Source organism: Prenolepis imparis, unplaced genomic scaffold (assembly GCF_030444845.1).
Source record: "Prenolepis imparis isolate NDT839.2.m4 unplaced genomic scaffold, iyPreImpa1.0 SCAF_10, whole genome shotgun sequence".
Taxonomy (NCBI): Eukaryota; Metazoa; Arthropoda; class Insecta; order Hymenoptera; family Formicidae; genus Prenolepis; species Prenolepis imparis.
The window spans coordinates 13,668,453-13,682,263 of NW_028141168.1; the positions used below are offsets into that span (position 1 = coordinate 13,668,453).

At 32.8% G+C, this 13,811-nt stretch overlaps 2 protein-coding genes across 3 annotated transcripts; both read left to right on the forward strand.

Moving 5' to 3' along the window:
- The first annotated feature begins 1,687 nt into the window (after nucleotides 1-1,687).
- On the forward strand, nucleotides 1,688-7,135 carry LOC145941829 (uncharacterized). 2 transcript variants are annotated; one of them, XM_083048159.1, is made up of 10 exons: nucleotides 1,688-1,953; nucleotides 2,616-2,774; nucleotides 3,028-3,192; nucleotides 3,609-3,779; nucleotides 3,898-4,006; nucleotides 4,318-4,471; nucleotides 4,687-4,813; nucleotides 5,163-5,345; nucleotides 5,545-5,877; nucleotides 6,347-7,135. In XM_083048159.1, the coding sequence occupies exons 1-10, from the start codon at nucleotides 1,878-1,880 to the stop codon at nucleotides 6,607-6,609; spliced, it is 1,740 nt and encodes a 579-aa protein (XP_082904285.1). In that variant the 5' UTR covers nucleotides 1,688-1,877; the 3' UTR covers nucleotides 6,610-7,135. The 2 variants fall into 2 exon arrangements, with proteins under 2 accessions (XP_082904285.1, XP_082904286.1); XM_083048160.1 differs by having other exon boundaries at nucleotides 1,688-1,946.
- A 3,236-nt stretch (nucleotides 7,136-10,371) lies between these two features.
- LOC145941830 (uncharacterized) lies at nucleotides 10,372-12,202 on the forward strand. Its single transcript, XM_083048161.1, has 4 exons — nucleotides 10,372-10,667; nucleotides 11,052-11,278; nucleotides 11,642-11,821; nucleotides 11,982-12,202. The coding sequence occupies exons 2-4, from the start codon at nucleotides 11,052-11,054 to the stop codon at nucleotides 11,989-11,991; spliced, it is 417 nt and encodes a 138-aa protein (XP_082904287.1). The 5' UTR covers nucleotides 10,372-10,667; the 3' UTR covers nucleotides 11,992-12,202.
- Nucleotides 12,203-13,811: the final 1,609 nt, after the last annotated feature.

Here is a 13,811-nt window from a genome sequence, read left to right on the forward strand (position 1 = left end):
TATACTTTTTTGCCGCTGACCCTATGGGACGCATCCTTATTTAATGTATATCAAATGAAAAAGTTTGTACGCTGGTCTCTGCTTGGTACCAAATAATTCTGTAATCAATGGACTATTGAAATGTATAATCGATGAATTTTTGGCTCGCCTTTAAATATTAGAAATCGATACTTTTTTGGCGCGGACACTGTGCGACGCATCCTTATTTTATGTATATCAAATGAAAAAGTTTGTACGCTGGTCTCTGCTTGGTACGAAAAGATTATGTAATCAATGGACTATTGAAATGTATAATCGATGAATTTTTGGCTCGCCTTTAAATATTAGAAATCGATACTTTTTTGCCGCTGACCCTATGCGACGCATCCTTATTTAATGTTTAAAATGAAAAAGTTTGTACGCTGGTCTCTGCTTGGTACCAAAAGATTCTGTAATCAATGGACTATTGAAATGTATAATCGATGAATTTTTGGCTCGCCTTTAAATATTAGAAATCGATACTTTTTTGGCGCGGACTCTGTGCGACGCATCCTTATTTTATGTATATCAAATTAAAAAATTTGTACGCTGGTGACTGCATGGTATCAAAAGATTCTGTAATAAATGTACGATTAAAATGTATAATCGATGAATTTTTGGCTCGTCTTAAAATATTAGAAATTGATACTTTTTGCCGCTGACCCTATGCGACGCATCCTTATTTTATGTACATAAAATGAAAAAGTTTGTACGCTGGTGTCTGTTTGGTACCAAAAGATTCTGTAATCAATGTACTATTAAAATGTATAATCGTTGAATTTTTGGCTCGTTTTAAAATTTTAGATATCTATACTTTTTTGCCGCTGACCCTATGCGACGCATCCTTATTTAATGTATAAAATGAAAAAGTTTGTACGCTGGTGTCTGCTTGGTACCAAATAATTCTGTAATAAATGTACTATTAAAATGTATAATCGATGAATTTTTGGCTCGTCTTAAAATATTAGAAATCGATACTTTTTAGACGCGGACTTCATCGATTATACATTACAATAGTCCATTGATTACAGAATATTTTGGTACCAAGCAGACACCAGCGAACAAACTTGTAATATACAAAAAATAAGGATGCGCCGCATAGGGTTCGCGGCAAAAAAGTATCGTTTTTTAATATTTATTTTTAATTTTTTTCATATTAGATTTATCAAATTTAATATGTAGATGTATAATTGAAATTAATAAAAATTTCTAACAAATATAAGGCTTGTGTGTGACTTAAGAATAAAAAGGAAAGAGTTTACATTTCTTAAGGAAATCGAGATTAAAAAATCGATATTTGGAAATTGAAATTTATTTGAAACGAATTTTTGGATCGAATTAAAGATATTTTTTTTCTAATTAAAATCTCCGATATATTGATAGATTTCCGGGTTCTTTAGAATTGTATCTTTCAAAATCTGAATCGTGAACCAGGCAATAAATTGTCATACGGACTTCGGATATGGGAATGGAAAAGTTCGTATCCTGAATCAGGATCATCGAGTTGGCGCCTGACATATTTCGCACGAATTGCAATCTCCAGGGATTTTCCTCAAGGCCTGGCGACGTTTGACAAAGATAAAGCACCGGAAACAACGATAAAAGAGCTATCGCTCGCGTGCCAGCGGAAACTGTGTTCCCGTCCTCGGCTACAAAAATTATAGCCCCGAATAGAAAGATGAGTTTTAGCTCCATTCATGTACTCGTCGCGCTTAATGGTGTATAAATTCGATTTTCTTTTCTGGGAGAATTTTTTCGGTCGTATCGAGCTATCGGTTGTAGAATTATAAAAATATCTTACGTCATTCTGTATTCGTCAATTGTGTACATGTGTATATGAGTTTCAAACGTACGTCGAGATGAAGTGTCCTTCGGTGATCTTGTTGCTGTTTGTTTTTTTCGGCCAATGCATCGTTTGCTCTTGGCAGGTGCAGAGTAAGCAAAAATAATGCAAATAACATATTACGCATAAAATGAGATTAAACAGAGTAAAATAATTCGGAATAATAGAGTACAATGAGTTGTAACGTGCCGTTATATTCTTCTATAAAATTAACTATAAAGTATCATATTACAATAGATACACAAATAAGTATTAAAAAAATGATTAATTTTATATTTATATTTATTACAGCAAAATGTGGCAACCGCGAAGTTGATTATCATGTGTTCGAGTGCGCTATTGTATTTAAACTTGCGGTGCAGGATGAGAGGAGAACAATTAATTTAAAAGCAGAAACGGGCATTAGATAAATAAATGATGTGATTGATAAACAATTATACTAATTATATTAATTTAATATTTAATTGTAATACCATTACGTAATTACTTGATACATTTGCGGAGCTCATATAAAAGAGAGAAAGATCAACATTATTTTATAGAAAGAAAGATCAACATTATTATCCCAATATTATAGTGTTGTAAAATTAAGCCCGTTTATCTTACCTCATGATTTTACACATGATTTTACACGAATGTCATTAATCTTGTTTTATTATTTCATTAGTACTCTAATAAAGTGTGTTGAATAAAATCAAATCAGTCCTCAATCATAATCAGTCAATAATCAAATTAACAATTATTATCCTTTCAGTTCGATGTCCTGTGATGCGATTGAATAATGGAAAAATTCGCGTTCGAGCTCGAGGTCGGATTGTAAGATTTAATTGTCTCGACGGATTCACTCTCGTAGGCAACAAGTATTCCACGTGTGTGCGAGGCCAGTGGGACACACCTACTCCCGTGTGTGTGAGTAAGTAAAATCACGTGTGTGTGTTTGTGTGAAATAGATGAAATTCATCAAGATGTTAACACGGTATCTGTCAAATTTTTTTTTCACCGTTGTATCTTTTAAATTAATTTAATTGACATCGGGAGCGATGCAGGAATAATTGATTCGCGTGACAAGAAATCTGGCAATTGATATTATGGCTTGAAGCGAAAGGAATGAATATGCGTAACGGTATGAGATTGATAGATTTGATTTATCTTTTTACACGTGACAGATGCGGAATGTCATCCACCGCCTGAACCGGCTCATTCACTTATGGCACAAAAATTGGATGGCGCGATATTGATGTTCTTCTGCGAACCTGGCTATACCCTGATCGGCAATGCTGAGATTTATTGTGATGGAGCCCATTGGAACGGAACTATTCCTTATTGTCGAGGTACTACAATAATTTTAATTATTATCGTTTTTCTCTTTGCTTAAACTATCTCTCTCTTACTCAATAATTGCATAGGATTCTGCAATCATAAATAAAATTACAACGCAATGTGTAAATATTTCGATAATAATTATTTATATAACGTTTAAATAATTTTGCTACTGAAAACTTTAATTAGCGTAATCTTTCATAATAATCTGTGATAGATGTCAGTTAATTCATTTTTTTCATAATTATCTCTTTAGTGTTTTCTTATTTTTCTCTCTTCTTTCTTCTCTCTTTTTTCTTTTTTCAATTTGATTTAAAACGCGATTGTTATTATTTGTCTTTCTAACAATAAGTTATTTTTAATGTTAGTCACTTGCAAGTCAGATATCCGCGTTAACTTAATGTCTTGATGTTTCATTCATGGTAAGACGCGAAAGCGCTTGCACCCACGAAATGCGATTTCGAGAGCACGGATCTCTGCTGGTGGGAACAAGATCCGCAGCACGATTTTGACTGGAAACGTCATAATTTCGAGACACCGAGCTTGCACATCGGTACCGGTCCTACACACGATCATACGCTAGGAGCCGGAAATGATGGTATACATATATGATCTCGGTGTTTCGCTGAAATGCTAGATTGTATAAATAAATAGGAAGAAAAAAAAATCATTGTGTCCTTCGAATATGTATGCTCACACATCCGATATGGTTTCAGGCCACTATCTTTATATTGAGGCATCCGGACGACTGGTGAACGATACGGCAAGAATTATATCTCCTCTGTACAATTCCTCATTGACTGAATCGGGCTGTTTCTCGTTCTGGTAAATATAATGTAATGTAAAATAAAATATCGCTATCCAATTCTCATATGAACTTTTCCAGAGTTTACTATTTCATTCTAAATGTTATTTTAAATATGTGTAAGTCAAATTTTCAAACGAGTTTTTAAATAGATAAATTTACGAAAATAAAGCAAAAAAAAGAATCTTATATAATATATCTATCATAAAATGTTCAATAATTTATATCACATATATAAAAATAAACAGTTCATACAATATTCTAAAGACTAGTTTTTTTTTCTTGCGGCATTTTATTAAGAATTTTTTGTATATATATTTGTGTTTGACAGGTATCATATGTACGGTGCTACAATTGGCTCATTAAATATTTATTCCAAACAAGAGGATTCTGCGTCGCGATTGATGTTCACCAAAAGCGGAAATCAAGGAAATCAATGGTTTCATGGTATCTTCGAGTTACCAAAAACTAATATCAGCTTTCAAGTATGCGTCATCGATGTCTTTTTAATACAATTTTTTATTATTAATTAAAATTTTTTATTAAAAATTAGACTTTTAATCAAAATATTTTTATTCATAATACTGTATTGTTATATTAAAATACAAAAAGTAAAATACAAGAAGTTAAATATAAAATATGAGAAATTATGAGAAGGTCTTACAAAAGTTTCTGTATATTTTGAATGTTGTTTATACAGATTATTATAGAAGGAGTGCGAGGTAGCAATTACGTGAGCGATATCGCGATAGACGATATCGCTATTTTACAGGGAGACGAGTGCATCGTTAAGAATGAGTCTACCAGCGTAACTGTAGGCGATGATGGTAAGTTTATTTTTTAAATCGATTAATTCTTAAATTAACAACAAACATCGATGTATCTCGTGATAAAATAATAATAAAAGTCGTAAGACTTATTTGATAGAAAATTTTTTTAAAAAATGTGTTTTAGAAAGGAATGGAAAATAATCTGTAAACTAAATTTCAGATATTTTAATCTTTTTAAAGTGAGAATTTTCGTATGTAATATTTGGAGATTAGATCAACAATTATTTAAATGCTTTTCGATTGTATTTTTGTGATTATTTTGCAGCAAGAAAAAGGAATATAGTAATTATCAATAAAGGAAAATGCATATCGCACGTCTCTTCTAAAATATTCGTGTCTGTTTCAGATCAAATCGAAATAGTTAACGCGCAACAAACTTGTCGAGACAGATGCATTTTCTCCTCGACAACCCCACTTTCCTCCGAAGCGTCACTTAATAGCTCATTCGGGCCGGAAAGTTGTCTCTGTACGATCGATTGTGCGGAACGTTCTATATGTTGCCCGGATTACGCTGAATATTGCATTTTGGGTAACTAACACATCTTATCCTTAATAGACGTGATCTCTGAGTTGATCTCTGAGTTGCTCGGCGTAATTGAATATTATAATAGTGCCGGGTGTCAGAGTTTATTATATCTCATTTAATTTTATAATAATATAATTGATATCATATTTAATTCTAGACGCGTAAAATTTCTGTATAACGTTTCTCGATTGTACAATTACAGGATATAGCACAGCTATGACAGTACCTGATGATACCATGAGAAGGTTGGATAATAACACTACAATTTCACCAGTGAGAAATTCCACTTTGACAGGATTCTCTATGAATCCGAAAGATAACATCGATCCAGGTATATCTAACTCGTCGACGTCGACGTCGAAAACTACGCGAAGATCCCTCGTGACCACGAAAATAACGGTCAAGGCTCAAACTAAGAATTTGCCACGGACGACAACACCTGTTAAGCCAATGAGGCAGACAGAAACGAAGGAGACGCCTTTCGAACCCAAGACAACTCTCACAACGAAATCCATAGAACCTCAGGATCGATCTGGTAAACATTGTATATGTAAAGTAACAAATATTCTTTTTAATATTAAATCGTAACAAGACGTTCTGGAGTTCAATTTAGTTATATTTAAAAAAAAGAGCTTAAAGTGAACCAAAATATTGAGAAATATATAGATTCTTACTAGCTCTCTTATTTAAATTTCAATTCTTCTTTTCTTGAGAAAAATCTGTATATAATATTAATAGGTGTGATTGATTTTAAGGAAGCATTAAAAAAGAAAATACGAAATTTTTAATATGCGATAAGTAATTCCTGATTCTTTCATAAATTAATTATTTTGAGAAAATTTTTTCAATTACTAAATATGTATATATGCAAACTGTCATAATTAAATCTGACTAATATTGATAATTTATTATCGATGTTAAGCATTAGAAATTAAATAATGAATTTTTGTTACCAGACTTATACTGGATAAAGTATTGTTCCAACGATGTGAAAAAATTTGCAGATTTGCACGTAGAGGAGAATCCGGAAAAGAAAAAACACGGCGGAGGCATCGAAAGGGAGTGGATTATCGCAAGCGGTGCGACTGTGATCGTCCTTTCTATGGCCCTCTCAATCACGATTATCATCGTTATTAGAAGAAGAAAAACTTACAAGAGGGGAACGAGCAGTTCGGCACTCTCGGAGGACAGCGATGTTCGTTTCTTAACGTCAGACGAAATTCTCGATTTCAATTTAGCTCGACCCACTGATAACGACGAAATGTAGCTCCACATTATCAAAATTCCTTCTTTAAATGGCCGAATTAAATTGATTCTCCGATTAAGTATCTAATCGAGTGAACGAAGAGAATTTTGTGAGTAAAAAATAATCTGCATTTTAAATCTTCATTGATTGTTTAATTCTTTTTATTATTTGGACAGTCTTTGCTCTTTGAAGAAACAAAACTTATGTGTGATCAAACCTTTTACTCTTTTACACTAATAACATTAATAAATATTATTGTCTTAAAACAAAGCTGTCATTACATCGTTAAAGAAGATTCTCCGAAAACTTAAGATATTAATATTTATAATTTTTTCAAATATAAAAAATAGAATTAACATTTTCATAATTATCGTTTAGTATAAAAAAATCGATTTGATACTAATAATAAATTATTTTACAATATTCTATGCTTGTACGAGAAATCTTACTTTAATTTAGTTTTATTTTGATCTTACATTGTTAACATTACTATAATTAAAAATATTGTCATTATTTATATATCTTTATATAAATTTTCTTTTTCTAATTTATTCGTTTTGTACTATTATACCATACTTCTAAAAATACTACCATTCAATGTTGTAAGCGTACGCATAATTTTTGGGAAACGCAGCACGACCTAATTTTTTGATGATGAAAGTAGCACACACGAAAGATTAACCGACACCGACATTGCGCAACTTTACTATTTGAAAGATCAACACATATCTGGGATTGTCGGGCATACCGATTGATTTCACTCTGGAAACACGTCATTGCCGAAATATGTATGCCGAGGCACGCTTCAATAGTTCGCCCAGACAACCGGTTGCTCGATCAGCCAAACGTTAAGCTGTCTAGACCTTAGATAAGTATTACGTATTATACGTAACCCATACATGGATCAAAGTGCAAATAAATAGCGTGCATTTGTACAGACACATACATGCATATACGCGGACTTCATTTGACAAATCTTTGAAAAGGTCTCCTCATTAAACAATATCTCTCATAAAAGGTCTTACTAATATCAATCTAATGAAATATTCATGAAGCCACTTTGTAGTCGCGGCATTTTTGTGGTGAACCTTACAAGTTTGCGGATGTCGTGAAACGCCGCTTTCCTCTCCGGAGAGAGTACTGAGAAAGAATACAAAGCCGAAGTGTATATCGAATTTAGTACGTGCGTGGTCGATTTACTGCACGTCGCAGTTTCGGCGGCGTTTCACTGATGTATTATACATTGTGTATGCGCGCGCGCGCGTGTGTGTTGTGTAAGTTTTGTGTGATTCGGAAAATATGATTTATTTTATGAACCGACTTGTACATGCAAGAACATTAAGCGAAAAATTATTCAAGACATGTAGGTGTTCGTGTCTCTCTACTTTAAAGTCTGTGCACATTTTTTATCACTTTTTTCGCTCGTGGCTCTAATTAATATCCAATTTTAAATATCTAGAGCATCTAGAGTTTTATTAAGATTTCCTCAAGTAATTTGTAGAATATTTTTTTAATCCATGTTTATAAAGCTCAGTGTTAATAGTTGCTTATTTTTCCTATTATATTTGATTTCAAAAATTATTGGATGATGTTTCTTTTTTTAAACATCAACATGGAAATCAAATTAATCAAAGAAATTTTGTGTTCTTTAACATACGTTATCGGAAAATATTTTTTTTCTTTCTTCTGCAATTAATCTCTTATTCTAGTATCGATGTTGAATACGGATTAAGACTGTACATCTGACCTACTGACGCAAACGAAATTACATCTGTGTAGTAAACAACATTTATCTCGCGAAACGCAATTTTAAAGATGAAAAGGGTTGAACTCTGTCGCGACAAGCTGTCTATATCCTCAGAAGCGTCTCTTATTAAGAACTCAGGCCGAACTTCCATTTCCATGCTAATCTCCTCGCACAAATGGCCTGTCAGTTTCCAGAGACTCGTACGTGAAAGAACGTCTTCTATCTATGGCGAATCGCGGTGTCTTCCTTGTGTTATGGGCGTTAAAAAAATATTGGAAATACGTCGCCCGCACTTCGACGACCTTCGTGTCTTGGTAAAACTTCGCGCCTGCTTTACGTTTGCTTGCGAAAGCTCCAAACACTTTCTACATCGATTACCGAATTGTTGTCGCGTGTCGTCTGGTCAATTTAGGCTTTAGAATTCTAGGTAAAGAAATACTTTTCTAAAATTAGAATTAATGTTTTTTTTTGTAAACAGATAATTCTAATTATACTTTTTCTCAATTGGCTTCACATCTGGCTTTATTACCTGGGCTATGACAGTGTTTAATATCTTTTTCAGCTAGAAACTGTGTGACACACAACATTTTTATTTCTAATAAAAATATTAATACAATTTTACTATTGTGTAAAATAACATTTCTTTATTTAATATTAATATTATTATATTAATATATTATATTATTATAAATATTAATTATAATTAATACTTACAATATTAAAGTCTTAATAAAATAATATAATTTTTAGAATACTTTTTACAAAAAAATTGAGAAATTTTATCTTTTCTTTTTCATTTTAGTCTAATAATTTTCACACCTTTGTACTACAAGTTTGATATTTATTTTCGATAAGTCACTAATGACACTTTATTATCGTTACAAAATGATATTCGCACAGGATTCGCCCTACAAGATCCCTATAAGATCAAATGCACCAACTGTGCGCGGATGATCTGGATTCAGCACGATCGTTCGTGCATCGTCAAATAATAATCGTAGCGATATATACGCGGATCGGCAGAATGTCCCATTGTCATTCGCTCGTCGTCGATCGCATTTTGCGTGCGCATATGTTGCCGCGTGCGTGCCATCGATGATTACGTGTACAATGTCTGATCGCGCACGTAATGAGCTCGCGATGCGATTGCGTGCGGTCGGAGCACGTGTATGAAGTCTCTGAAAGGCGGGTCACGTGGCGTGCACATCACACGGAGAAAGAGTGAAGAAAGAATTTTTGCTTGCGCAGTCTTTCGCACTTTCTCCCGCGTATCCTTCTCTCGTCCTTCCTCCGACTTCGTCGCTCCACTTGTTGCAACCGACAATGGTGCATTATCCTCCGTCACGTCGCCGGGGTTGATAAATCGAAGCGACGTCCACGTCATGTTCCTATTACCCCCTCGTTTTCTTTCGCTTCCTTGTATTCGCGCTTCGTATGACTCTACCAAGTTCTGACTATTTAAATTAGATGTAGAGATAACGATTATTATCACAGTTAATGAACTTACTTTTCCATCCCTTTTTCAATCCTGAATCTCGATCCAAGAAATTTTCCAAAAAAGTAGCGAACACATTAGATGTGATGCTTTTGAGGAGAGAAATATTTATAAATATTTTGAAAATATTGAGATCTATGAACTGGAAGAGCTTAATGTTGCAATAAAAATATAATATGTGTGTGTTATGTTAATGTATTATAATCAACCGTTTAGCATGCAAAGTCAGATACATTGATGGTCCATTTATGGTACCATAGCTGTTTCGTAATCGTGTACCTGTTCTTTCATTTCCTGATTGCAATCCGTTCTTTGATGCAGAAAAAATTGTAAAATTATAAAATTGGCGTACGATTGTTTTCGCACGCTTTGATTGTATTTAAAGAACTTTTTTTTCTTGGGGAAATACGTTAGTATTAACTCATTTCTCCTGATTTAAAGAAATCGTTTGAAAAGATTCGCGGGATTCCCACGGAATTTCCACATTCGGCGTCTCGTCGTGAGACGTCTCGTGCAAGGTTGAACTATAATTCTGGCAGAGAGCCTGCTTTCCTATCGTGATGCATGTAACAACGCTTTCCGGGTGTCACAATAGGTTTAATCGTCCTAAACTCGATGTTAAGCCGTTCATTCTCGTATAATGCCGTAGTAGAAGGGAGAAAGGGAAGAGAGAAGGCCGACTTCGGAATTGCGTTCGTACCAACCGCAAATAGCGGCGAGGTAGGCAAGTCGGTATAAAATCGAACGATCCCTCGATCAAAAGTCACAGTATTCGGGCCTCCTTGCGGTGTATCATCATCGTAATCGCTACCGTGGATTACTGCATTGAGACGCAAGGTAAGTGCCGGAAATCGGTTTCTCTCGCCTTTAAACAGCTTCTCGGGGAAATTTTTTAACACTTTTTTTCTTATTAATCGCGATTCTGGTAGCACGTTTATGTTTTGTGTGAGTTTTAATGAAATTCTGTTCGAAGAAAGACGTGTTATAAATCATTAGATTAGAAAGACAGCAACTCCCAAATTAACTAAATTAATCTTAGATTAAGAATTTTAATTTTTTTTTAACGTCTCTTGGACTTTCGCATGTCACTTGCAACGTGGTTCAGTGAATAAAAAATTGTATAAACTGTTATAAATTTTTTCTAGGTATTTGCTTTGCGTGGAAAAATTGGAGATACAGTAGATGCAAAGTATATATTTATTTTTCATGATGCATTTTCAGATGCATTGCACTATTGCCATCATCGCTGTCGGCTGTTTTCTCGTATTTAGAGCAGCGGCGGAAGAGGTTGTTCAACAGAATCAACAATCGTTGGAGCTTCAAAATGTCGCTGTCGAAGATCAGATCGATGACGGCACGATACATCCCAGGGAAAAGAGAACGCTGTTCTTGAAGAAGAAGTTGCTCGGGGCTGGTCTTGTTGGTTTCGGTCTTGGCGTTGCGAAAGGGTAATCTTTTCTTATTTGTATCGCGGTTTGAATCGCTTTTTAAAATCTATTTTTATCACTTGCTATTGTATGATTAGCTGTAATTAATAAAGACTTCAAGATTAGCAAAGAGAGTGACATGTCAATAATATAGAATTACCATTTATATTATCCCAGTTATGTGAAAAAAATATGTATAATCTCATAATTTTTTTAAACGTTAAAATTTGTTCGTGTAATATATCAATGTATAAAAATATTTTAATTATTTTATCTTTTAATTATTAAAATTATTCCAATGCTAAATTAATTAAATACATTTTGTCCATAATTTCTATAATCGAATGAATATTTTTTTAATTTTCTTTTTTATTTTACTTTTAGTTATAAAGCTGGTTACTACAGCGCACCGGAAGTACATCATGTTTACGTTTCGCCTCCAGTAAAATACGTGGAATACGTCGAAAAACCTGTTTACATCGAGAGGATCGTTCCAAAACCTATTTATAAACCACATATTGAATATAATGCACCAGCCTTTTCGCAACCAGATCCTTCTTACGGGTAAGAGAAATGTCTTATTTTCAGTCTTTTTAACGATTAATAATTATTTATTTATTAATTAAGAATTGTTCATATATTTTATTGAGAAGCTAGTGTGTGTATTGCCGCCACTTATTCTTTATTAATTATTCTCTCTTACATTTTTTACTTTTCTTTGCAGTGGCTGGTAAATCCGGAGTACAGTTAATGATCTGATCTCCTTGTTTTACCTCGAGATTTTAGGAACAGCCAAAAATTGCACATGCATTGTGTTGAGTCTCAGTCCGGTCATCTAATTTTAAATTTAAGCATGATGTTATTTAGCGATAGTAATCAAAGAAACAATTATTTTTGTTACCAATGTTATAAACTAATAAATCATGGTTTGTAAATATTCAAAAACGCGTATTCATCATTAAACTTTATTTACATCTCTTATTTCCGTTGAAAAACTTCGTGAAATGCATTTTAAAAGAGAAAATTTTATTTTCAATTTAGAATTTTTCCTTTGGCATAAAAATTTTACTTTTTAGAGAATTTCTTTCGTAGAATAATTTATAATTAATATTTTACAATAGTGATAATATACACCAATAATAATATTAATTAGAAAAATTATTACTGTAAAATATTAATTTATTTAAGTAATTTTATAATTAATATTTAAATATTATCTATTATATGTTGATCATATTGTTAAGTAATTCCCATTTTATGCTCTTCATTTTATTCAATACAGATTTTCTATCGACTTTTATATAAGTTAGGAAATTGCTATTGAGAGATTGCTATCGATTCAGAGTAATAAATTGCCGAGAAGGTTTACGTAAAAAGACAAGACTTTCACTAAACAATCGTATGGCCATATGATTATCTTTATTGCCAAAGATGTTACCGAGTAACATTAAAATATTAATAACGAGTATATAATCGCACGATGCGTCTGAAATATACAAATATCCAACCCTCGCCATCAATTTCGCTATATATATGCTATACGTATATTTAGATATCCTCTTTCGATAACATCTTTTATAACATATAACACACTCATACGTACAATTAAATTCTCTTCTATTCACAGTCAGATATAGATACAGTAACCAGTAGAAACAGTAATCAGTAGCGTTGCGAATATACTGCCACTTTGAGTACCTAAATGCTATACTCATGAGGAACATGAATGATACTTGATTGTTTGCAAACCTGCGTATTGTATATTGAAACGTATCTCAGAACATGCGAGAATGCACAATTTGTCTATTGACAATTCCAATCATTTGTAAGGACTGCAATTTAATAAAGGGCTCTATTAATTAATTAAACAGTCGATTGCTGATATAAGTTGTACTTACAATTAGTATATAAAAAATGTGCAGACAAATCGAGCGTTCTAGTGTTCATTTAAATCTTCTTTTAATTATCTACAAAAAGGGGCTTTTATAATGGATATTCGCTACGCTACTGATAATAAAAATGACTTCTCACAATAGATTGATTAACAGGCACCCTTGTGAGAAACGTATTACCCTTTGCACTTTTCCATTTTGTGCTCTTGTTTCGTTTTTTTTTTTCGATAATTGCCATTTTTAGTATTTTACTTTATTATAACTTATTAAATTGTAAATGAGTAATTTTAATGAAAGCTGTATCAGATGTTATAAAAACTCAGCCTCGAACGAGATATGATAATCGAGCTAGAGTACCTGTTCTTTGCTAATCAGATTCGTTAGTGAAATTAATTGAAGTGGATGGAAGTGAATCTTTAAATTAAGATCTTATTCATCTCCTTTAATCTTTCATTCACTCGACGTCTCTATTTAACTTTCTTATCACGTTTCGTGTAATTTGAACTTACATATATATATATATTACAAACGTATATATTATATATATTACAAACCATGATACGTTATTGCATTTTTAATGACATTTAAAAAGCGTAAAAAGAAAAAAAATTGCGAAAAAGGACATCGGCGAAAATATGAAATGTAACGAAACTTGCAGACTT

Coding starts and splice junctions, on each gene's coding strand:
- LOC145941830 (XM_083048161.1), top strand. CDS start 11,052: ATGCATTGCACTATTGCCATCATCGCTGTCGGCTGTTTTCTCGTATTT. Junction 11,279..11,641: donor GGTCTTGGCGTTGCGAAAGG/GTAATCTTTTCT, acceptor TTTTACTTTTAG/TTATAAAGCTGGTTACTACA.
- LOC145941829 (XM_083048159.1), top strand. CDS start 1,878: ATGAAGTGTCCTTCGGTGATCTTGTTGCTGTTTGTTTTTTTCGGCCAA. Junction 2,775..3,027: donor ACCTACTCCCGTGTGTGTGA/GTAAGTAAAATC, acceptor TACACGTGACAG/ATGCGGAATGTCATCCACCG. Junction 4,472..4,686: donor AAACTAATATCAGCTTTCAA/GTATGCGTCATC, acceptor TTGTTTATACAG/ATTATTATAGAAGGAGTGCG.